This window comes from Elgaria multicarinata, chromosome 2 (assembly GCF_023053635.1).
Source record: "Elgaria multicarinata webbii isolate HBS135686 ecotype San Diego chromosome 2, rElgMul1.1.pri, whole genome shotgun sequence".
In the NCBI taxonomy this organism is placed as follows: Eukaryota; Metazoa; Chordata; class Lepidosauria; order Squamata; family Anguidae; genus Elgaria; species Elgaria multicarinata.
In genome coordinates, this window is record NC_086172.1 from 71,409,874 (window position 1) to 71,432,506 (window position 22,633).

Consider the following 22,633-nt stretch of genomic DNA (forward strand, 5'->3'; position numbering starts at 1 on the left):
TGCATAGAGCAGCCTTCTTTTTAGGGGGGAAATGGACTTTCCCTTAAGAAATGCTTCTTCTTTTTTTGAGGTTACTGAGACATGAAATGATTACTTATCATCCCATGAAATGACATTACATTTTAAATGCAATGGTATATGGGCACTTACTACTGCCTTCATCTCTTCTAATCCGCACTCACAGCCCGCAAATTCAACGTCCTCTCTCAGCCCTATGGAAAGCAGTCAAGCTCCATCCGAATTATAATTGCTTTTCAGTGTGCCTTTCTGCATGTTATTTGATTTGAAAAGATTCCTATCCAAACAAAAAAAAATACATAGCAAGCACCATTTGGTGTATGCCTCTTCTATTTTTAATCGGCTGCAGTCATAATTTGAAAGAGTGAGTGAAGCAGCACAGAAAGATGAAAACGGAGCTCATCTGACCATGATGAATTCGAAAATTCAGCATGCAGTCCAAACTTTATTGATGTTTTAAAATTTCTCCGCATACCACATGGACATGTCTATGGAATACTTATGGCATTTTATGTCTTTATCACTAGTTCCAATGCTTGCTTTAGAGTCAAGCGGTGCAGATTTACAGTGTGCAAGAAGAAATATATCTAGCAAGGAAAAGATGAAAGATTGATACCCATTGAGACATTGGCCTCCTTGGATTTCAATCTATCTGACAAATATATGTATATGGAAAAATTGTCATTACAGCAAAGTGGAGGTCAGAATTAATAGAGTGATCATAGAAGCAAGACCTGTTCCATCCAAAAGATTACACTATAGTCATTATGCTACACTTTCATGGACATGGAGCCTAGACATGCAAATTCTGACGTTAGCATTGTGCTCTCAACATGGAGACAGTTTATGCATCTCCCTGTGTGGAATATATGGGGGATATAGTCAAGGGTCCAGTTTGGACATGATTTCCATAAATGTGTGAGCATACAAAGCTGCCTTATACTGGAACAGTCCATGGCCAATCTAGTTCAGTACTGTCTGCCTTGACCATGAGGCATTCCCAGTCCTCTCCAGAGAGGCCACTTGTTAGAGACTGAACATGGGACTTTTACATGCAAAACGTATTCTCTGTCCTTCTCCAAAACAGGATGCACTTGGCACTCACACTTCCTGTTCATCCCAGATGCTTTCACATCAAACACAACCGGTGCTTTTGGGTTAGGTGATACGGTTTCGAGAGAGGCTTGGCACCCGGATGGCACGAGCACAGGAATCTCACCCATTTGTTTATGGGTGTTTCTAATTCTCTTTTGATTCCTGAAATTGTTTACTTTGCACTGAAGGAGGCAGTGTGCAATTAAATAAAGGAGCTAATGTACAATTAACAGCTTGCTAATGACATCAGGCACAAACGTCCCCTGCTTAAAAATAGACATCACCAGACCTCTTATCTAAACAATGTTTAGCATACTAAATTGTTCCAACTTGATAAAAAGTAAAACAAAGGGTTCTCTTTACCCTCCCCCCTTTGCCTCCTATGTTGCCAGTTTCTAATGGCACAATAGGTCTGCAACAAGCCTAAAGATTCGACACTAGAGAGGAAGTTAAAGTCAGTGGCCTGATGCTATGGGATGTGAACCTGAGGAAGTAAGGGTCATAGAATCATAGAATAGCAGAGTTGGAAGGGGCCTACAAGGCCATTGAGTCCAACCCCCTGCTCAATGCAGGAATCCACCCTAAAGCATCCCTGACAGATGCTTGTCCAGCTGCCTCTTGAATGCCTCTAGTATGGGAGAGCCCACAACCTCCCTAGGCAACTGGTTTCATTGTTGTACTGCTCTAACAGTCAGGAAGTTTTTCCTGATGTCCAGCTGGAATCTGGCTTCCTGTAACTTGAGCCCGTTATTCCGTGTCCTGCACTCTGGGAGGATCGAGAAGAGATCCTGGCCCTCCTCTGTGTGACAACCTTTTAAGTATTTGAAGAGTGCTATCATGTCTCCCCTCAATCTTCTCTTCGCCAGGCTAAACATGCCCAGTTCTTTCAGTCTCTCTTCATAGGGCTTTGTTTCCAGACCCCTGATTATCCTGGTTGCCCTCCTCTGAACACGCTCCAGCTTGTCTGCATCCTTCTTGAATTGTGGAGCCCAGAACTGGACGCAATACTCTAGATGAGGCCTAACCAGGGCCGAATAGAGAGGAACCAGTACCTCACATGATTTGGAAGCTATACTTCTATTAATGCAGCCCAAAATAGCATTTGCCTTTCTTGCAGCCATATTGCACTGTTGGCTCATATTCAGCTTGCAATCTACATCAATTCCAAGACATTTCTCGTTTGTAGTATTGCTGAGCCAAGTATCCCCCATCTTGTAACTATGCCTTTGGTTTCTATTTCCTAAATGTAGAACTTGGCATTTATCGCTATTAAATTTCATCCTGTTGTTTTCAGCCCAGCACTCCAGCCTATCAAGATCACTTTGAAGTTTGTTTCTGTCTTCCAGGCTATTAGCTATCCCACCCAATTTTGTGTCATCTGCAAATTTGATAAGCATTCCCTGCACCTCCTCATCCAAATCATTAATAAAAATGTTGAAAAGCACTGGGCCCAGGACTGATCCCTGCGGTACCCCACTCGTTGCCTCTCCCCAGTTTGAGAAGGTTCCATTGATAAATACTCTTTGTCCGATTCTGTAGCCAACTGTGAATCCACCTAATAGTTGTTCCATCTAGCCCACTTTTAGCTAGTTTGTTAATCAGAATGTCATGTGGTACTTTGTCAAAAGATTTGCTGAAGTCAAGATATATGATGTCCACAGCATTGGAACCAGTGCCCTTGTTCTGATTTTTGCTTTAGTCTGTCTGTCCAGTCCCATGGAAGCAGGACAGGAGCATTGCCACACAGCACTGCTGGCCATCATCCAAACTAAGCTTAAGAGAAATGAGGAAGTTGTATCCTTCCTGCATAAATTCATACCACACACCCCACCACCACCAATGGAAAACACAGCAGAGCATATATATGGGTATGTAAGCCACAACTTCATTTAAGCAATGGGATCTGCAATGAACTGAAAGCCAATAAAGTGTGGGTAACTGGAATGGTAGATGCAGTAAGGAGGGACTGCTGTCATTCACACCCACCAGTGTTTGATGGGAGATCCCTCAAGGGGCCAAGAGCAGTCCCCTACCACTGGCCACTTGAGCTGGTTGGCAGTGAAGTAGATCAGGGACTGCTCCTCAGCCTTATGTGAACTGCCCAGAGAGCTTCGGCTGTGGGGTGGTACACACATGCAATAAATAACAACAACAATCCACCAGGTGCATTGGGGTGTTTACCAATTTAAGAAACCTACCTCCATTCCCACCCACACTTCATGCCAGTTGTGTCCAAGAGGTATATAGGCTAATTGGATGAGTTGATAATAACCTGACCCAGAGAGTGACAGTAGGAAGTAGGAAAAAAAGGTGAGCCAAAATGGGGATGTCACCCCCACCCCAACAAATTTCTTCTCAGCCCCAACAGGTGAATGGTTAATCCCATACTGTCCTTGGGTGGGTGGTTGCCATGCTGAGTGGAAAAATGGGTAGGGGTAGAGAGGCCTTTCCCAGCCAGTCTGTCCTCCATTTATTGGTCAAAGGCCTACCACATCAATGTGCAAATGTTGCAAGCCGATTCTGGCCTCGAAGGGAGGTGGAGTCAAAACCACCCCTGCTCTAGTGTGGAGGAACAAGGACATGTAATTTCAGTACTTGGAGAACGTTCGCGTCTTTAAAAATGCAAAAACCATTTACCAAAAAGAGAAAACAATCCTGTGATGGGCAGAAGCCAACCTCATGTTTCTTCTCTGTACGAGAAAACCAAGGAAGTGTCCTTTCTTTCTTTGACTAGAGCTGTCATGTGTCTCTAAGACTCTGAGGTCTCAGAGACACAGAGATCCCTTGCCAGTTTCAGTCTGTTGCTATTGCTGTTCCCTGAGATCTAAATGCTGGCAGCCTGCAATAAAATCTATTTCTGATGCAAAGATGGCCTTGTGTTCTCTACAGAGATGATAGCTGGCTAATGAGTGCCTAGATCACAGTTTCATCCAAGAGGGGATCTGCACAATTGGCAGTGAGGGACACACAGTCTGGACTACTTCCAAAGATCTTTCTTTACTTATATGAAGGAGTTCAGCACTCCATGCATTTTGATGTATCCTGACTGAGCATACTGTTGTTACTTTCTCACAATATATATGAACTGGGGGACATAGAATGAAATAGCAACAAATTTCCAGGAGAAAAAAGGATACATACTTCACTGAGGCTAAAATTCTACAGTAAAAAAAATGCGTAATCCTGCAAATGGAAAACCCAAATCCTACCATAAGAAAAATCTATGTTTGATAATTGGGTGAATTGGCAGGGGTTTTCTAAGTATACACAGTATACACTAAAGCTGCAATACTATGAGAGAACTGACTTAATGATTAAGTCTATTGAACTCAGCAGGTTTTTCTTCTCAGTAAACAGTAATAGGATTGGTTGCAAATCTGCATACTCCATTCTGGTTGCTCAGTTGTCAGACTCCTAGATTAACCATTTAGCTCAACAACTTAATTATGCTGTCAAATTTCTTGCCTGTGGAAGGATCACCTTTAAAAAGTTTATTCTTTTGGCTGGGAATTAAAACTGGGCCTGTTCAGATAACATGTGCCATCCGTACCGCTAACCAATGTTTAGCTCAAAATGCTCAACCACCATGGCTTAGTGTGTCACCTGAACAGGGTCAAAGTTAATGTGGAGAGCTTCTATTCAGGTTTCCATCTGCCCTTCTTTCAAAGTATCCCATCCCATTCCCCTTAAGGATGTTGGAGAAATCCATTTGGGGGATGGCATTTGATAAATTTTCCTGAATTCACCCCCACACCGACTATGTTCCAATTTCCACTGTGACTCTGAATTCTGTCTGCAGCTAGCTGAGCCAGTTTGCTGAAGGAAGCAACTTGACCATGGAACAAATACCCACTGGAACAATACCTTTAAGTACAAAGCTGTGACTTATCTCACCTGGCTAATGATAACCCTTACTCTGGATCACATCAGATTATAGTGTGGGACCTATGCTCCCCCACCTTTCCAAAACACCTGGCCATAAAGAGTAGCTTTGGTGGTAGCAATGATACCCTAGACCAGCCTTCCCTAAGCTGATGCCCTCCAGATGTGTTGGCTGGCTGGGACATGTTGAGAGTTGTACTCCAACACATCTAGATGGTGACCTAATCCAATGCCCAGGTTAGATCATACTTGTGAAGAGCAGTGGCTCTTATAACAGTCCCTGGATTCATGTACTTTATTATTTTGGTATATTAAGTAAATAAAATATCCTGTCATTTGAGTGACATTTGAGGTATTTTTAGAGAGTCCCATTTAGACAAACAAACAAAATCCATATTTTGGGGGTGGGGGGTGGAATTACAAGGATTGCAGTAAGATTAGTGAATTGTATCAGTGGTGGGGGAAGTTATTTCTTTCTCATACTTCCCTAAATATTACTCACAATAAATGGTGATTTAAATACTCTTCAATGCATGAGATTTGCTTCCTGTAATTATTCTAAAATGAAGTCTTCTTTGGAATATTTATTCCAGCTCCCATTTATATCTTACAGTCCTTTCATGGGTTTTTCTTGTCTTCATGAGGTTTAAACAACATCTCCAGTTTGCAAGTGAATGCATCCGTCTCCTGATTTCTCAGTCCCTCGTCTTGACTGATGCTCCATTATCTATTATGCCTGACATCAAGAGCACCTCATCAATAAAAATAAGGCATGCTTTTTAATGACTTTTTTTAGCTCTTTCAGTCTTGCTCATACATATGGATTGCACTATTTGCGTCTAATAAGACAGTACAGGAGATGCTATTTGAATAAGTGGATCCATTGAGTTACTCTATGTGTCAAAGTGTAAAATATAAGAAGTTTCCCTATACGAACTAGCTCAGTATTTTCCAGACTAGTGGTCTTCAACTGGTGGGTCACGACCCCAAAAATGGGTAAAGAGATCAGTCCAGATGGGTTGTGGCAAAGCTGTTGCTGCCATGTTGGGCAATTGTGAAATTGTGAAAGTCGGTCCCACGTTGCAAGATGGGATTCCAAGGTTGTTCTCAAATCTGGAACAGTTGAAGACCTGTGGTCTAGACTGACTGGTTTTTTGACTCTCCAGAGTTTCAAGCAGGAGTCTTTCTCAGCCCTAGGGATGTATGGATTTTGTTATTTCCATTCCATGTGTGTGTGTTTTTGGATTGTTAGGCATTTTTCGTTACATCTTACACTCATTGATGGAATCTGGTCCGTCCCCCCCCCCCCCAAAAAAAGGGATGTATGAGAATTTTGTTCCTATTTGCAAATGCACATTTGTGTAACCTCCCCAACCCCAAAACACTAAAAACAAACAAACAACGGTCTGTAGAATCTGTACAACTGGAAAAGCCACTCTGCTGAGACATCTACAGATTGGATTCAAAGAAATCCCAACTCACCTGAATCCAACATCCCTCCCAAGCCCGAACTGGAGACACTAGGGATTGAACTTGGGACCATGTGAAGTGTGTGCTCTACCACTGAGCTACAACCAGTCCTGTTGAAGAAAGTGCCCAATTAGCAAGTTAATATTTGAAGGTTCCTTGCACTACAGCAGCAAAAATAGAATGCTTTTTAGTACCACCTCTAGTTTTTTGTATCTTGTGGGGGACGGTACCCAAAACCACAGGCAATGTCTCTGCTCTAGCAGGTGGATTTCCCAGCTGTTCATGTGGGCAAACCAACCTCAGGAGGAAAAAGAAGAGGCTTTCATTTCCAGAAACTAGGGTTATATCTTCCTCTTTTCCCCAATCAATTCATAGAAAAATTATAGGGTGGCAAAACTGAAGCAGTATGTGTTGTTATTGTTGGAAGGAGTAAATATAAGGCCTGATCACTTGCTTGTTAGCTAGGGACACAACAGCTTTTAAAATTTATTTTAATTTTCTGTTCTTTTCATGATTAAATCTGGTGTTATTTTTCTTTCTTTTGGATTGCATTACAAAAGGAATTACCAGTCGTGATGGTGGAGCTGTCACATTCATAAGTAGTATTGAAGGCATAGTAGGAAAAAATGTCACATTTATGACTTTAAAACAAGGGAAGGCATTAAGCACGCAATGCTAAGAGGGATTTTATCTCACCTAAAATAAAAATGAATATTTTCAATGGTATGGAAACAATTTACAGTTTCAATCAAAGACCTGCATGCCGTTTGATTACAGCATTATCTGCAAAATTTACTAGGATGTTAACAATGAATAAAATGATATGATGGAAGCAAAGATCCAAGTGAGTCATTAATGAAAGCCAGATAGGTGCAATGTCAGTTCCTTCTTCATCCATAGTAACATCTAGTTCCTTTGGAAGCTGAATCACTCACTACTGTATAGCTTTTGCTTCTGATTCTTTGATTGTGTTTCATGTTGCTCCCCTTCCACCCAGTTAGTTGCAAATTGGTCAATCAGAATTAAAGAGAAATGCTTGCACAACAGAGATGTAGTGGAAATGTGGAGACATTTGTAGTGGAAAACTGGAAATGTGGAGACATTTGTTCCTGAAACTGGGCAGATTGGCGGAATTTGCAGAAGGGAGCTCTGCCAACCTGTCCTGATCCAGAAATGCCTTTCACCCACGCCCGGCATGCCTGGGCGGAGGAGGGCTAATTGTGGGTGAGGGTGGCATGATGAGACGTGGAGGTTCACTATGGGCGACCTCCGTGAAGGTGCCACTGGAGCTGGGAGGGAACAGGGTTATAAGCTTGCATACCCCTCCACTGTAGACAGTGTGGGCTTGCTGGTCCTCTTTTTGGAGGCCAAGTAGGAATTTTTGCTCATAATCTAACTTGGTTATGAGTTTTTTTCACCTACTTCACACTACTTCACAGGCAGGGTGTTATATTTGGTTATTCAGTTTGGTCACATTTGTTGTAGGCAGGTAGGAGTGAGCATCTGGAGCGAGTTTGAAATTGGTGTGCATTCACAGGTACTGTTGTGGAGCTAGGCAATGCCTGAGGCCCACCACTTGGAGCATTGTGGCACCAGCTGGCAGGATAAGGGTTATCTTTGAGGCCAACCCTCCTCAAACACTCAGAGCCCTGAAGCCTGGGGGGATGGCAGTTGACACTGGAAGGCCTCCCTACCCCAGGAAGGGGAAGCCTGTGAGGTGGCAAATTACCAGGTGCCACTTGGCAGGCAGTGAATAGCTTGCCCGATCCCAACAGTGGCCTGTGAAGTGGCCAATAGTTGATGTCCACTTAGGCCTTCCCCCTTTCTGCAGGTATTTAAATAAATGTGGCCCATATTTAATCCATTTTTCTGTGTCTCATCTCATTATTTCTCACCCTTCACATCTGCAAATGAGTGTTTCCACCTGTTTCAGAGCTTTCTATAGGAAGTGTTAAATCTCCATTGTGCAAGTGGTGAGTCCCACTTGTGCAATGGAATAGGTGGGAGGGGCTTCTTACACAACTGTCCCATTACATACTGCCCATGGTGTCAGGAGTTTAGCCTTAAAAATGGCCAAGAACAGATTTCAAAATAATCCATTATTTACCCAGACAAATAATTGATTGTATCAAATGATGTCACTCTGCTAGCGCAAAGCTTCTACCACTTAAAGAGGCAGTGTATTTACCTTGCATAAGTGTCAAATCCAATACTTTGTTTCTCTTTGTGCAAGCTACTGTGCAAGCCATATCACAATATATTGCACAGGCTATTGTAGAAGCTGTTTCATAAATCATTCCAGAAGGCATTGTACAAGGCGTAGCACAAATGTTCCTTAAATCATGACCCACTGGGTTGCACAACTCATTAAGGCTTCAGTTGACTAGGTGTTGTTTGTTCTAGTCATGCTATTTCTGATAGTAGTTGTGCAAGTACTGGTGGAACAATGCCAGCTCTTATACTTTTTCTACTAACATAATGTTGGATGTATCCCAATGACTCGAAAGTATCATCCCTTGCCTCCAGAAGATTCCCAGGATGCAAGCAGTGGATCCTTCCCATTGGCAATTTCACACATTTTCAGCTGTTGAGTTTTTAGAGTCTGTATCTGTGGGGATGGTGGAGGTGAAAGTAGGGGGGGGGGTGGAATGACATCTCCAAACATATGATGAGATTAGATCTATGTAGCATCAACTGAACCAGCCCATACTTTCCAAACTCTAAAGCAGGGATGGGCCACATGCAGTCCATACCACCTGTGCTGCCAAATGCGGTAGCAGACATGTATTTCTTAATGGCATCCATAGCCCTGCTGAGCACTGCAAGGGTCAAACTTAGCTTACAAACAAGCTAAATTTAACATCTGTAGCAAAATTTTGGGAGCAAACCACTGTTTGTTTTAAATAAACTTGTGGTGGAAATGCAGTCCATGGGGGCTGGGTGTGTGTATAAAATGCCCCACAGTTGCTCACCTGTGCTCTAAAGCATATCGGAGAAGAGGGCTGTTTCAAGCTTCTCTTTTCTAATTTCAGAGTCAGGACAAAATCTATTGACCTGCAAAGTAAGGGAAGGATGTGTGTCTTCCTTGGGAGCTCAAATTGTGAATGGCCATTAATCCATGGCTTGCTCCCCCCATTACATGGGAAAAAGCAGTTAGTATGTGACAAATGTAGATTGGTCATTATAATTCATTGGGTTCCTTTTTATATTAGACAACAGAAATGAACAGAAAAAGAGCACCACAGACACAAGGGAAACACCAAATATTGCAGAAGTATGAAAAAAGGAGAAAACCCCAAAACAACCTAATGAGGACTGCTTGTGCTCAGTAGCTGCAGAACATACAGTCAAAGAATAAAATGGTTGGGGAGATGGAGGAACCAGTGGAGATAGAGTCATGGTCAACATGGTCATGGTGCCTTCAAAGTGCCACTGATTGGGCAAGCTAAGGAAGATGGCAAGGAGTTCAAAGGGGTCATGAGGAGAGTAGAAGTCGAGAAGTTATATCTCTATGTCTCTTCCTTTGTTGTCCTTTTCTTTCTTTCTTTCTTTCTTTCTTTCTTTCTTTCTTTCTTTCTTTCTTTCTCTTTCCTCCTCCAAGAGAAATACACAAAAGAGGATGAAGGATGAGACACATACATATAAAAAGTTCAGTGAGAAGAGCAATCTCATTGTCTGGATAGGTAACGGAAGATGGTTCAGCCCGGAAGCTATTCTTAAATGCTCTGAGTACCAAAGTGAAAGACGCCCATAGAAATCAGTGGAGAAATCCAAGATGTTTATGTAGCCAGGATTGGAAATCAATGCCTCTACCCAACAACAAAAAAGGAGAAAAAACAAGAGTTCCTGCTTTTTTATAATTCAGGCCTTAGCTAGACCAAAGGTTTATCCTGGGGTCGTCCCTGACTGCTCCCGGGATCCCCTGTGTGTCATTTACATGAACAGGGATGATCCCAGGATAAACCTTAGGTCTAGCAAAGGCCTCAGTTTTTATTTATTATGAAATATTTTTAAAAATACCCCTGCTAAAACAAACTCCAAAGCAAATACAGTTCATTGTCCCTGTATTGCACATTGGAAGGTGGTGTGGATAGGAGATAAAGCTTACAACAGTGCTGCAGTATAGTTCATTGGAGCTTCATGTTCCATTAACTTGCATTTGTAACAGGATTATCAAAGTTAAGTAGCTATAGGATTACAGCCCCAAAACTTTTTTTCATGTCCAAAACCTTTAAAAATGCACATGAAGTAAGACACACGTTAGAATAGAGGCTCAGGTAACACACACTAGTGATATGCTACAACATTTTGTTGTGGAGCCTTACCTCACTTATTAATTTTCATCACTCATCCCCTCCCTCCCCAGAATGTATAGCTTTCTTTACTTTTAGGAAAGCACATAATTTATTTTCTCTTTTTATAAGGTTGCAATCTTATACACAGTTACTGGGGAGTAAACTCCATTGGAAAAAATTAGATTTACCTCTCAGTAGACACGTATAAGATTGCACTGAAAATATTGAAGTCAAAGCACTTTGACTATTTAGTGGTGTCCTTTCTTCTTTTGCTTGAGAATGGTGATATTTTATACAAAATATAAATGTTCCAAATAAAACAAATGTGTGAATATGTGTCGAGAGAGAGGGAGGGATGGCAGAAAATGGGTAGAGAAAATGAAAGGCTCAAAAAAGCTGTCAGATTATACTATGGCAATTAGAATTCATATGTTGCCAGGTTTTGCCATTTTAGCTCACAGTCTGTTAATGCAATTGCCTTTGAGGCTGCCATAAGATTGTGAATGATTCCAAATCTTTCTTTTGTTAGTCTTTAATCTGGCGGAGTCACATCTGAATATTTAGCTGTATTCCACTCTTAAGACTTAACCACTGTAAAAATATCCTCTGTAAAATGTATATATTTTTAAAATTAATCTAGGATTTAAAAAATCAATCTTTTTATTTATAACTTTCAACATTTCTTACAAATCAATAGATGAAGATGCAAAACTGTTCAAAAGAATACAGTATAAGAAATATTGAATTTACAAAAACATGCAAAAAGCTCTATAAAAATGTTGACCACACATCTACAAATAACATTAAGTGGGTGTCAGTTGTGTAGGGGTGTATTTGCTCGTGTGGTATAGTCCCCACACAATCACTGCACTTTCATTTGCAATGTGAAGGGGCTCTAAGTGCTCCAGGATCGCCTCTCACATGGAGGAATGACACATGTACATCTATGCATGTGTAGGGCTCATTCTCTCTGCTCACTCTCACAGCTGGTGGGATACATGGCTGCTGAGAGGGTCAGCAGCAGGAAGCAGTGTTAGCAGATAGAACCCTGAGAACTCATCAGACATTGGATGAATGTATGAGGAACCAGCTCATATACCCCCTATTATTGCAGTTGAAGATGGAGAAGCTGATGCTAAGAATTAAAAGTAATTATGAGGTAAAAATTACTTCAAAGATGTGCATATATATATATATATATATATATATATATATATATTCACTCCAGATAAATATTGTAGTTCTCAGCCAATTGTAGAAAGAGAGAACATCACAAAGAAATCTGGCCATAGTCTGTTCTGGGATAACATGATCAGCTTTGTAATATATTTTTAAAAGTTTTAGAGAGGCTACTAGGTCATGATGTTTATATATTACCACCATTAGTCAGAGAAAGTAGGCTTCTCAATATTGGTTGCTAGAAAACACAAGCAGGAGGGTGATATTGTGCTCATGTCCTGCTTGTGGGCCTACTATAGGCATTTAGTTGATCACTGTAGGAACAGAATGCTGGATTAGATAGGCCTTTTGTCCAATCCAGCAGGGCTCTTCTTATGTCCTGTTTCCCCCCAGAAACTGTGGATTGGACTATCCAAACATTACCAATGTTACTATCCCTTTAAGCTAGCCTATTTTGTAAAATTTGAAAACTGGGTTGGTTCTAGACGATAGCACGTGGGAGCAAAGAGGTCATGGAACACATGTATGCCCAAGGTGTTTTTCTATTATTAGCAGTAGGGAACAAACACTTCCTTCATTCCAGACAGAAGAAGGGAGACCCCTATAAAAGGGAGAAAGTCTGTGGCCTGGTGCTCATTGTTTGGGATGGCTGCTCATTTATTTGCAGGCCCAAGCAGCAGAATGCATCTGAACTTCTCAGCACCTTCAGCATCTTGACTTCAGCAAAACTTTTGAAAAAGTGCCCCATTATATTCTGATTAACAAACCAGCCAAAAGTGGGCTAGATGGAACAACTGTTAGGTGGATCCACAGTTGGCTACAGAATTGGACCCAAAGAGTGCTAATCAATGGTACCTTCTCAAACTGGGGGAATGGTAACAAGCGGGGTACCGTCGGGCTCAGTCCTGGGCCCAGTGCTCTTCAACATTTGTATTAATGATTTAGGCAAGGATGTGCAGAGAATGCTTATCAAATCTGTAGATGACACAAAATTGGGTGGGATAGCTATTAGCTAATACCCTGGAAGACAGAAACAAACTTCTTCAAAGTGATCTTGAAAGGCTGGAGTGCTGGGCTGAAAACAAGAGAGTGAAATTTAATAGAGATAAATGGTTACCCTCTATTTGGCACTGATTAGGTCTCATCTTGAGTATTTTGTCCATTTCTGGGCACCACACTTCAAGAAGGATGCAGACAGGCTGGAGCGTGTTCAGAGGGCAACGAGGATGATCAGGGGTCTGGAAACAAAGCCCTAGGAGGAGAGACTGAAAGAACTGGACATATTTAGCCAGGAGAAGAGAAGAATGAGGGTAGACATGATAGCACTCTTCAAATACTTGAAAGGTTGTTACACAGAGAAGGGCCAGGATCTCTTCTCGATCATCCCAGAGTGCAGGACACAGAATAATGGGCTTAAGTTACAGGAAGCCAGATTCCTGCTGGACATCAGGAAAAACTTCCTGACTGTAAGAGAAGTACGACAATGGAACCAATTACCTAGGCAGGTCATGGGCTCTCCCACACTGGAATTCAGGCAGCTGGACTACTATCTGTCAGGTCTGCTTTAAGGTGGATTCCCGCATTGAGATGGCCTTATAGGCCCCTTCCAACTGTACTATTCTATGGTTCTATGAGACACCCCCAGAACGGAGAGAGAAGGCCAGCTGGGGTAGACAAAGGTCTGCTTTGGTTTTCACTTTAGGATGCTGGGCACCACTTTTGTAGGCTTGTCAATATGCAGAGGACCCTTTCAATAGAGGAATGGGAACAGTGCTGAAAAAATCTATAATTATAAAAGTTGTTGTATTCATAGTAACATAGGCTGTAGTTATAAATGATAGAACTGCAAGTTAATTGAAAATCTGTTGTTAAGATAAAATACATCATTTTGAGCATCTGTTGTCTTTGTAAATCCTGGTAGCAGGTTCATGGCTTAAGTCTTAACCAAATACACAATAAAGGGTAAAAATGCTGTCATTTCCTTGAGTTGACTCACCCCACCCTTTCTCCAGCTAGAAGAGCTGGGTAATGGAGGGACTTAGGTAGGCCAGGTTTGGCCAGGTTACACAAGGGTGAACCTGCAAAGGCTCAGCACATATAAGTTCCTTTATGGATTACTGCAGTGGTAAGAATTTTGACTATAATACCTGCTGGAAGGTTGCTTGGCATAACTTACCAGATCCCTGCTTGAGAAAAATCCCAGCTACTCAGTACTATGCTCTAATTCAAGATGTGCAATGAATTCATGTTATTGTGAAAGCCATTAGATTTTCATTCCTTGACTCTTGTAACCATAATGTAGCATTATGAGAGAGAGAGAGAGAGAGAGAGAGAGAGAGAGAGAGAGAGAGAGAGAGAGAGAGAGAATGCACATCATATTTGTATGAGCTGGCAGATTCTTGCATAGTTTGAGATTTTGCTAACCTGCAGGATATCTCCATTAATTGCATACTCAAGTTTTCCTCCAAGTTAGATTCAACAAAAATTGGTGGGTTTATGCTTGAGTGAAACTCATCTCTCTCTCTCTCTCTCTCTCTCTCTCTCTCTCTGACTGTAGGCAGGTAATGGAATAAGAAATGAGCAAGCCTCTTTTTGTCTGTAACTTCATTTGCATAGTAAAAATGTGTGGGTCAAAAAGTATAATGAAGACTTGGACTCAATCATGGGAATGTTTTCAGAAGATCAAATAAAAACAAAGGGATCTGCATTCCCACCCTCCATCTCCCAATCATATTAAGATAATAATATTTGAAAGGAAAATCTATTGCTGATCACTAGGGGTGTGTGAAGCAAACAACTTGTGCTTGCTGAAGTTGCAAGTGAAAGGAGGTGGAAAATAAACAGATGAGATATGGATGTATGGCATAAAACCTGGACTGCATTTATTTAGGGATGTCAGGGGCATCGGGTTGGGGCTCAACGCCCTGGTGAGAAATTGCTAGCTTGTCCTCCAGGAAGCCGGTCTGTGGAGCCCACCGCTTGCTCTACTTGGCGTGTGCCAAGTTGGGCAAGAGTGCAAGTGCCCGTTCTCATGGCAAGCTGTTCTTGACTGTAAAAGTTCTATTTGCATAAAGGGCAGGGTTAAAGGGGCAATATACACAACGTTACAGGCATGAACACCGGCAGTGTTGCATACATCGACTCTTTCAATATCCCATTTGCGTAAATAGCGAGCGTAAAAGAGCAGTGTATGCAATGTAACAGGTGTTCATGGAAATAGACTCCTGTAATAAAACATTTACAGTCAAGAATGAAATGTTATTATGGCAGCTCAGTGAAGGAGCAGGTCCATTCTACACTGTTCTCCAGGTAAGTGGAGGGGGTTCAGTGCATGGGGCAGGCATGGGGTGACCCGTCTACCCTTACATTGATATCAAGATCTGCAAAGGGGAACACCTGAGCAGGCAACTAACCTATGTTGGCAGTTAGCCAAGCAGTGTATCAGGTCAACCATCCTGTACCTATTGAGTGACATCTGTGAGACTACCCCATTTGGCCACTACTCAGGACTACCCCATTTGGGGTTTGGAGGCCTTCCCATGCCACTCCTCCTGGAGCCACAAAACTCTGAATGGATGAGGTGAATTAACCTCAAAGGCAACCCTTATCCTCCAACTGGGTTACACAACAGCCCTGAGTGGGAAGCCTCTGGCATTTCCTATCATTGAAAAGGTGCCCCAGAATGCTCACCAACCCTGCCCCACTGAAAGTACGTGCATATACTTGTCAATGAATGTGACTGAATCAACCAAGATTGAACCAAATGTACTTATGAACAAACCTCACCAAACCTCACTTGTACTGTGGAGTAGGCAAAATGACCCATTGCCCAGTCCAATCAGACAATGAGCCTAAAAAAATCCTACTCTGCCCCTCCCCCAAAAAGCAACCAACAAAACCCACACCACATACATGGAGTGAGGGAGGGAGCTGTGCTATTTAAAAAGGCAAAGGGGAGGGGACTTATGGGCTAATATCACCTCAGAAGCCCTTCCCTTCAGCCAGTGCCACCGGTGTAGGTACATCAACAGCATTCCCACCCCATCTCTACCCCTCTCTCATCTGCAATGTCCTCCTCATAACTAGATAAGCATTTAGGTAAGCAGCCTGTAGTCAAAGTCTGTACATTTCGAAGACTGCAATGTACAGGAAGGCATTTTTTGAATTCCATCTTAAAGCTTGTTCAAGAGATACAGAGATATACATTTTTCAGACCACTCAGTACTACCCATCCAGGAATCCTTTTTCAAATGAGGTCAGTTATCAGTCCTGTGAGTCTATCCGTATTCTGGGTGGAACACAGGAATAAAATTATTGCAGCATGGAGACACTGTTATCTTAATGTTAATTTTGTCAACACGACACCCAGAACTTAGAGGATGACATCCAGTGTTGTGGGAGTGGACTTCCACAATATTTTCTCTTCCTTTCACTCATATTTCCTCCATCCCCCTCCCCCCAATTTACTCCAGCAGGTTGAGGATACTGCAGGGGGACGGCATCTGCTCCTCTGAAAGTATTCTTTCTGCAGTTGGAGAGACACAGTTGGCTACACTCTAGCATTTAAGTCTGCAAGGTTTTCTTTCTTTGTCATCTTAAGGCCCATTCTAGACCATATGGTGTAGAGGGAGGGGGGCGATCTCAGACTTACCTGGTTCTGGGATCGTCCCAGGGTGTCCAAATGGAAGTGCGACATCAGGGACATTGCGCAAGTTGTGGCTGCCTTTTTTTAAAAAAAAGATAAAGGAAGAATTGGGTTTTCCCAGGATTTGTTTTATCCCTAGGAAGACCCATGCCTGTTCCATTTAGATGCACAGGGACTCAGCCATGACTAGCTTGGACTATTGGGCTGGTGTAGACATGGCCTAAGAATAATCTGAAGACAGGGGCTCAGTACCATGGCCCATTTTCCTATGTAAGTGTCCTCATCAGATGCACTTCTGAGGAGACTACATCTGGTGGCACAGTACTGGTGGAAAGCTCCATCCACTTGGGAAGCCAAGCAGCACTATTGGGCCTCATATTCTCAAATCATCTCCCAAAGTTTATTGGAGATATCTTTGCCAAGAGTCACCTCCTGGAATGATTACAGACATACAAGTTTGTCCCTGAAATAAAGTTGGTGGGGAGATTCATTGTTGTCCATCACTGACTTTCACAAACTTCCACCAGTTTTCAAGTCCATTAGGCCACAATCTTATGCATGTTTAGAAAGAAATAAGGCCTACAGTTTCCATCATGCCAACATGATACCTTGGACATTTCAGCCTAATGTCCCAAAGCGTGGCTGGCTGGGGGATGCTGGGAGTTGTAGAACATATTTCTGTCTAAACATGCATGTGATTTCATCCTTAAAGTATTTTAAATTTATTCTAGGGCATTTCTACATGAGCTGTTTATCATGTGCTTGTCATTCCCTAATAATGATTGTTTACTGGTTCTTTAGGTAGTATCATGATCCTCTAGTTTTACTTCTGTGTCTAACCAGCACTTTCAGTGATTGATTGATTTATACCAGGTGAAATGTGGCATTTAATTGCAGAAAGTTTCTTGTGTAGTGCTTGGATCTTAATTCTGTGATGAAACTGAAGGTAGATACAGCAGACTAACAGCAGATTAACAGGCTTGTGTAGAAAAGCCCTTGGTGTATTTGTGTTTTATTATCATAGTTTCTGCCATGTGGTTTTACTTCATATAACTGATACTAGATTTTATACAATGCTGGCATGTTTATTAGTCTAATATTTCTAGATCTATTGTGATTTTATTTGTGACATTGTTGTTGTTAAACACACACACACACACACACACACACACACACACATATATATATATATATATATATATATATATATGATGACATGTTCAATACATTTAATGAATAAATAAATGCATAAATAAATAATCTGTTGAAAGCTCATCGCCATGTTTTGCCTTAATATGAGCTGAGGAAAGTGTTGCCTCTTCCCACTTCAGATTTGTTCACAAATGTATTATCAGCATTGTCTCTCCCAGGAACAGCTCATTAGCTGGTAAGCAACATGCAGGAGGATCATGGAAGCTTTGAAAGAGGAAAAGTGATCGGCCAAAGGTGTACTTCTTTTGTAGTTCATGCCTCTCTGCTTTCTCTTGTTCTATAGATAATTGTGAAGAGCCGCTGGTACTCTCGTTACCCGCGACAGCCTTTGACAGCTCCTCCGAGCTCTCCAGCAGTCACAGCCCCAGCTTTGCAAAGCTCATCAGACGGGATGGTAAGATCACCGAGCAGTCATAATATTGCTGTGATATATAATTCATTGGAGCCACTCTACGTAGAGCCTTCAGTCAACTGAAGTGGAAGCCTCCCTCCTCCCACCCACCCCCACACAGGTAGCATTAGTTCAAGACAACTTCGGAAGCCACAGTGGAGACTGGGAGAAGTTCACTCTTGAAATTAATTTGAAGAACGCCTTTGCCCTTTAGCAGTTATAGCTGCCTTTCCTAAGGGGGCACCTTCCAGTTGTGTTGGACTGCAACTCCCATCATTTCCAGCCAACATGGCCATTGATATGTTTGTTTGTTTATTTATTTATTACGTTTATATACCGCCCCATAGCCGAAGCTCTCTGGGTGGTTTACAAAAGTTAAAAACAATGAACATGTTAGCTAGGGAAGATGGGAGTTGCACTCCAACAGATCTGGATGGCATCAGCTATGGCTGAGTGATATGCTAGTTCTGCTTTCCTCAGACATTCAATCTGTAAAAATTCCTCTGGACCTCCTAGGACCAATTTCTTACATCCTCAATGGCATGGGAGCCACTGCAAAGCCAGAACACACAGTTTTCTTCTCACACTGCTCTACATTAACAATGCAGCAACTTCTCACATGCCCATAGTTAATGCTAGTGAGGAAGGAACCAAGTTATCTATTCTTCCCACCTGACTTGGATCTCCCGACAATACGAGAGTCATGTTAAAAGGACACATAGTACATCAGCTCCCATGCCACTGAAACAACATTAAGGATTCAGTCCATATTCTAGCTGGTTATGCAGTAGGACATACTCAAATACATGGAAATCTTCCTTTCTTTTCCCTTTTAACATATCCAAAGTTGACCCTTTATAAGCTATATCTGATGCTACATACTTTGGACATCTCATCTGGACAGCTGCTGGGATTCCATACTAGTGTTATAGTTTGTCTTTATTCTTATTTGAGTGGCTTTCCTTTATCTAGTAAATGACCCAGGACATTAGCAAAGCTTTTCCAGAAGTTTGGAACACATGGGCCATGTTTTATGTGTCCTTCAACAACTATCTGACTCCCCACCCCCTGTCTACCTGAATTCCTTACCTGTCAATCCTTGATCTCTCCCATTTCCTGTATCTTCCTTGCATGTTTTGGAGTATGAGCCCTCTGTCTGGAGAACTACAACACCTTGAAATTCTATACAGTGGCTAGAAAAATGTTGTCATGAATTCATGTTAAACAGTAGGAACAGGAGTAGACTCTTGGGCTTTCACATGCAGGAGAGGATTGCCACATGTTGGCTACAGACATTAGTTTTGTGATTATCTTAAATGCATTTATGCCTGGATGAACACAAAGAAACTATTGCTGCAGCCTGGATATTGGAGTGACAACCAATGCTCTGGAGGGAGGGGGAGATGAACGGTGGCTCTGTGCTCAGCCAATGGCACAAAGGGCACCTTCTCACGGCCAAAATCAGCTCAGATTAGTCCAACACAGTGCTGCTCCAAGCTGGGTTTCATGGTCTGGGCATTTACTTACCAGCTGGCAAATGTGTTGAGATAGTGATCTAGAGTGTGTAATATTCACCCACACCTGCTCACTACTTAGTTGCCATCCATGTTTCTGATGTTTTTTGGGAGTATGCAAAGACCTGATACAACCCATGCTGTGACAAACCAAAACTAATTTTCTGGAATCAAAGTTGTTTTGAATGATGCTCTAAATTATTTGGTCTTTGACTTCCCTGAGCCTATTGAGTGCATGTCCCAAGTGTATTAAGAGCCAAGAACTTTCAGACATCACAAAATCAGTTCAAAGCATACAAATGTGCATACAAAAAAGCATGGATTAGGAGAAATGCACACATAAATGTGTATGTATTTTCATGTGAACCTTTTAAAGAAAAACCCTCAAAGAGAATAGAGTGAAACTGATGGAAAGCAACATTGACAGAATTGGCCTCCATAGGTCACACTATGTCCCACATGCCATTACACAGGTGCAGAATTGTTGAATCAGCCCCTTTGGGCAAAGCTGATGGATTGTGTAGATTGGGGGCCCTACAGCTGAAGGCTTGGAGGGCAGAAAAAACACAATCTGTCTTCCTCAGATGTCTGTAGCTACTGTTGGAGAGCAGTGATGTCATCATCTTGCCTCTATGGGTGTACATGCAGTTGTACACAGGCAAAGATTTAGAATGACACCGCCACCAGTGGGTTTCAATTTCAGCAGATGGATCTTCCACAGAAACATCCTGCTTGGGATCTCAAACACCAATTTGCCCATGGAATTCCTCCCAATGGCTTTGAACATTACTAGCATAATTGCCGAAAGGCATTCCATACAGCTAAATGAACCGTAGAAATTATAACATTCTATATTATTCACCTTTGGAATACTTACAGATTTAGGAAAGCAGCAGCCTGGAGAATCCACACAAACAGGAAAGAGAGGGGGTGGATATACAAAGCATTAAATCAAGCCTGACCCAGTTCTGCATTAGCAGAGGTTTATTAGTCAAATGTGCAGTGTTTCGCACAATATAATATAAGCCTTTGAATAAATAATGAACGGTTGCATTTAAGAAGTTTACAGACTTGAGTTGTTAAAGGAAGGAATAATTAATGCTCTGGGTCTAACTGAACAAGCCTCATTAAGCTTCATGTAGTGCCTGTAGTTGTGTGCGCATGCAGGTGAGATGTTCATTTTCTTTTTAAAAATGCCATCCCTCCTGGGCTTCTGGGGTGGCACAGGAGAGAGCACCTGTGGAAAAGAAAAAGAAAGCAGAAGAGCCACTTAAGGCGCAATCCCATGCACATTTAGACAGAAAAATGTCCTACAACTCCCAGCACCTCTCCACCCAGTCATTCTCACTGGGACATGCTGGGAATTGTAGGACTTTTTTCTGTTTAAACATGCAGAGGATCACACCCTTAGAAGCTCCATTACAGATTAATGCCTTTTGATCAGAGTCTGAATCCGGAGATGTCAAATTTGGCTCAGTGTTGAAACTATTTTTTTATTTGACATTTTTGAGAAGTGGAACATTCTCCTGAATTGTTATATTTTAAAATTATTTTTTTAAAAAAATTATATTTTAAAAATTATATTTTAAAATTATATTTTAAAATTATATTTTTTTAAAAAAAAAGTCAGTTTAAAGCATCCTGAAATGATGGTCATTTGTTTTGCCTAAATTTGGAAATTTTTGGTGCTTTTAAGTTAGAAATTCCACTCAAAATGTGAAGTCCATATTCAAGTGAACACTTTGACTCAACCTTATATGAAATGCATATGAAAATACTCATTAGTAATACCATTAATAGACCAAATGCATATATGTGGTTATCATGGAGTGCTCTAAATGATCTTGTACATGCCTGTGTATCAAACTCTTTCCCCTCATCTCTACCTATGAAGCAGAAAGTATGTGTGTGTCACGTATGTCCTGAAATATTTACACACTTCCACATATGGTACTGCCTTATGGTACATGTTTTCATGTACATGGATCAGAAAAAAAAATCTAAAAACAGCCTAGTTAAAGCTTTTCATTAAGCAGCAGGTTTTAAGGGGTCTTATGCGATGCATTTTACTAAACTCTGCTCACTTACTAACCACAGTCAGACTTTCTGCAGCAAGATTAGTGGCTCTAACTGTGGCTTAAAGTGTTGTGTGACAGCATGACTTGTAGTTAGTAATAACCCCAGAAAACCACAGTTTCACTAACCATGGAGTCTGAAGAGTTGTCTGAACAGTCCCAAGATGTTTTAAAATTCTCCCTCAGATTTGATGTATTTGGTTTGAGTGTTAAAAGAATGCTATCTCAGGGAAACACCAGATAATCGGAGAGCGAGAAAGGACAATATGAAGCAATTTATGCTGAATAATTGTCTCATCCATTACAAAAGTAAGAAACTCTTTTCGTTTAAGTAGCTACATAAAAGAGATATTTGCTCAAGAGCAGCAGCACACACCACTGGTATCAGTGTTCTAAATTCAGTATCTTTAATCTAGGAAAAAATGAGGGGAATGTTGAGAATGATACATGGCTTGGTATTTTAATTAAGAAACACATTTCTAATCCTGTTGGATCACTGAAACTTAATTGCATCTAGGAATATGTGCAACTCCTCTGAGAAATTTTCCTAGCCTTAACAATACTCTTCGAGCTTCTCCACAATTTCCTTGGATGTTTTGACTAAGCAGGGCCCTTCAAGTCCACCTTGAACTTTGCTTTGGGCAAAATTTGGTGACATAGCTAAAACAACCATGTTCCATTGCAGTTAGCATAACATTCCCCTGAATTGTTATATTTTAAAATTATTATTACATTTATATCCCACATTTTTTTCTCCTGCGCTGCTTCCCCTTTAAAAATTTAAAAATTTAAAAATGGCGGGCACAATGCCACTCTTCCTGAGGTTGTCTCGCCTTACGTGTAAACAGAGATGAGAT

General features: G+C 41.5%; 1 protein-coding gene across 1 annotated transcript in view; it reads left to right on the forward strand.

Moving 5' to 3' along the window:
* CNTNAP5 (contactin associated protein family member 5) overlaps positions 1-22,633 on the forward strand; it is a 417,358-nt gene that overhangs the window by 85,702 nt on the left and 309,023 nt on the right. Inside the window, exon 2 of the mRNA XM_063116699.1 lies at positions 18,080-18,190. Coding sequence (XP_062972769.1) covers positions 18,080-18,190 — 111 coding nt within the window. The remainder of the gene's footprint in view (positions 1-18,079; positions 18,191-22,633) is intronic.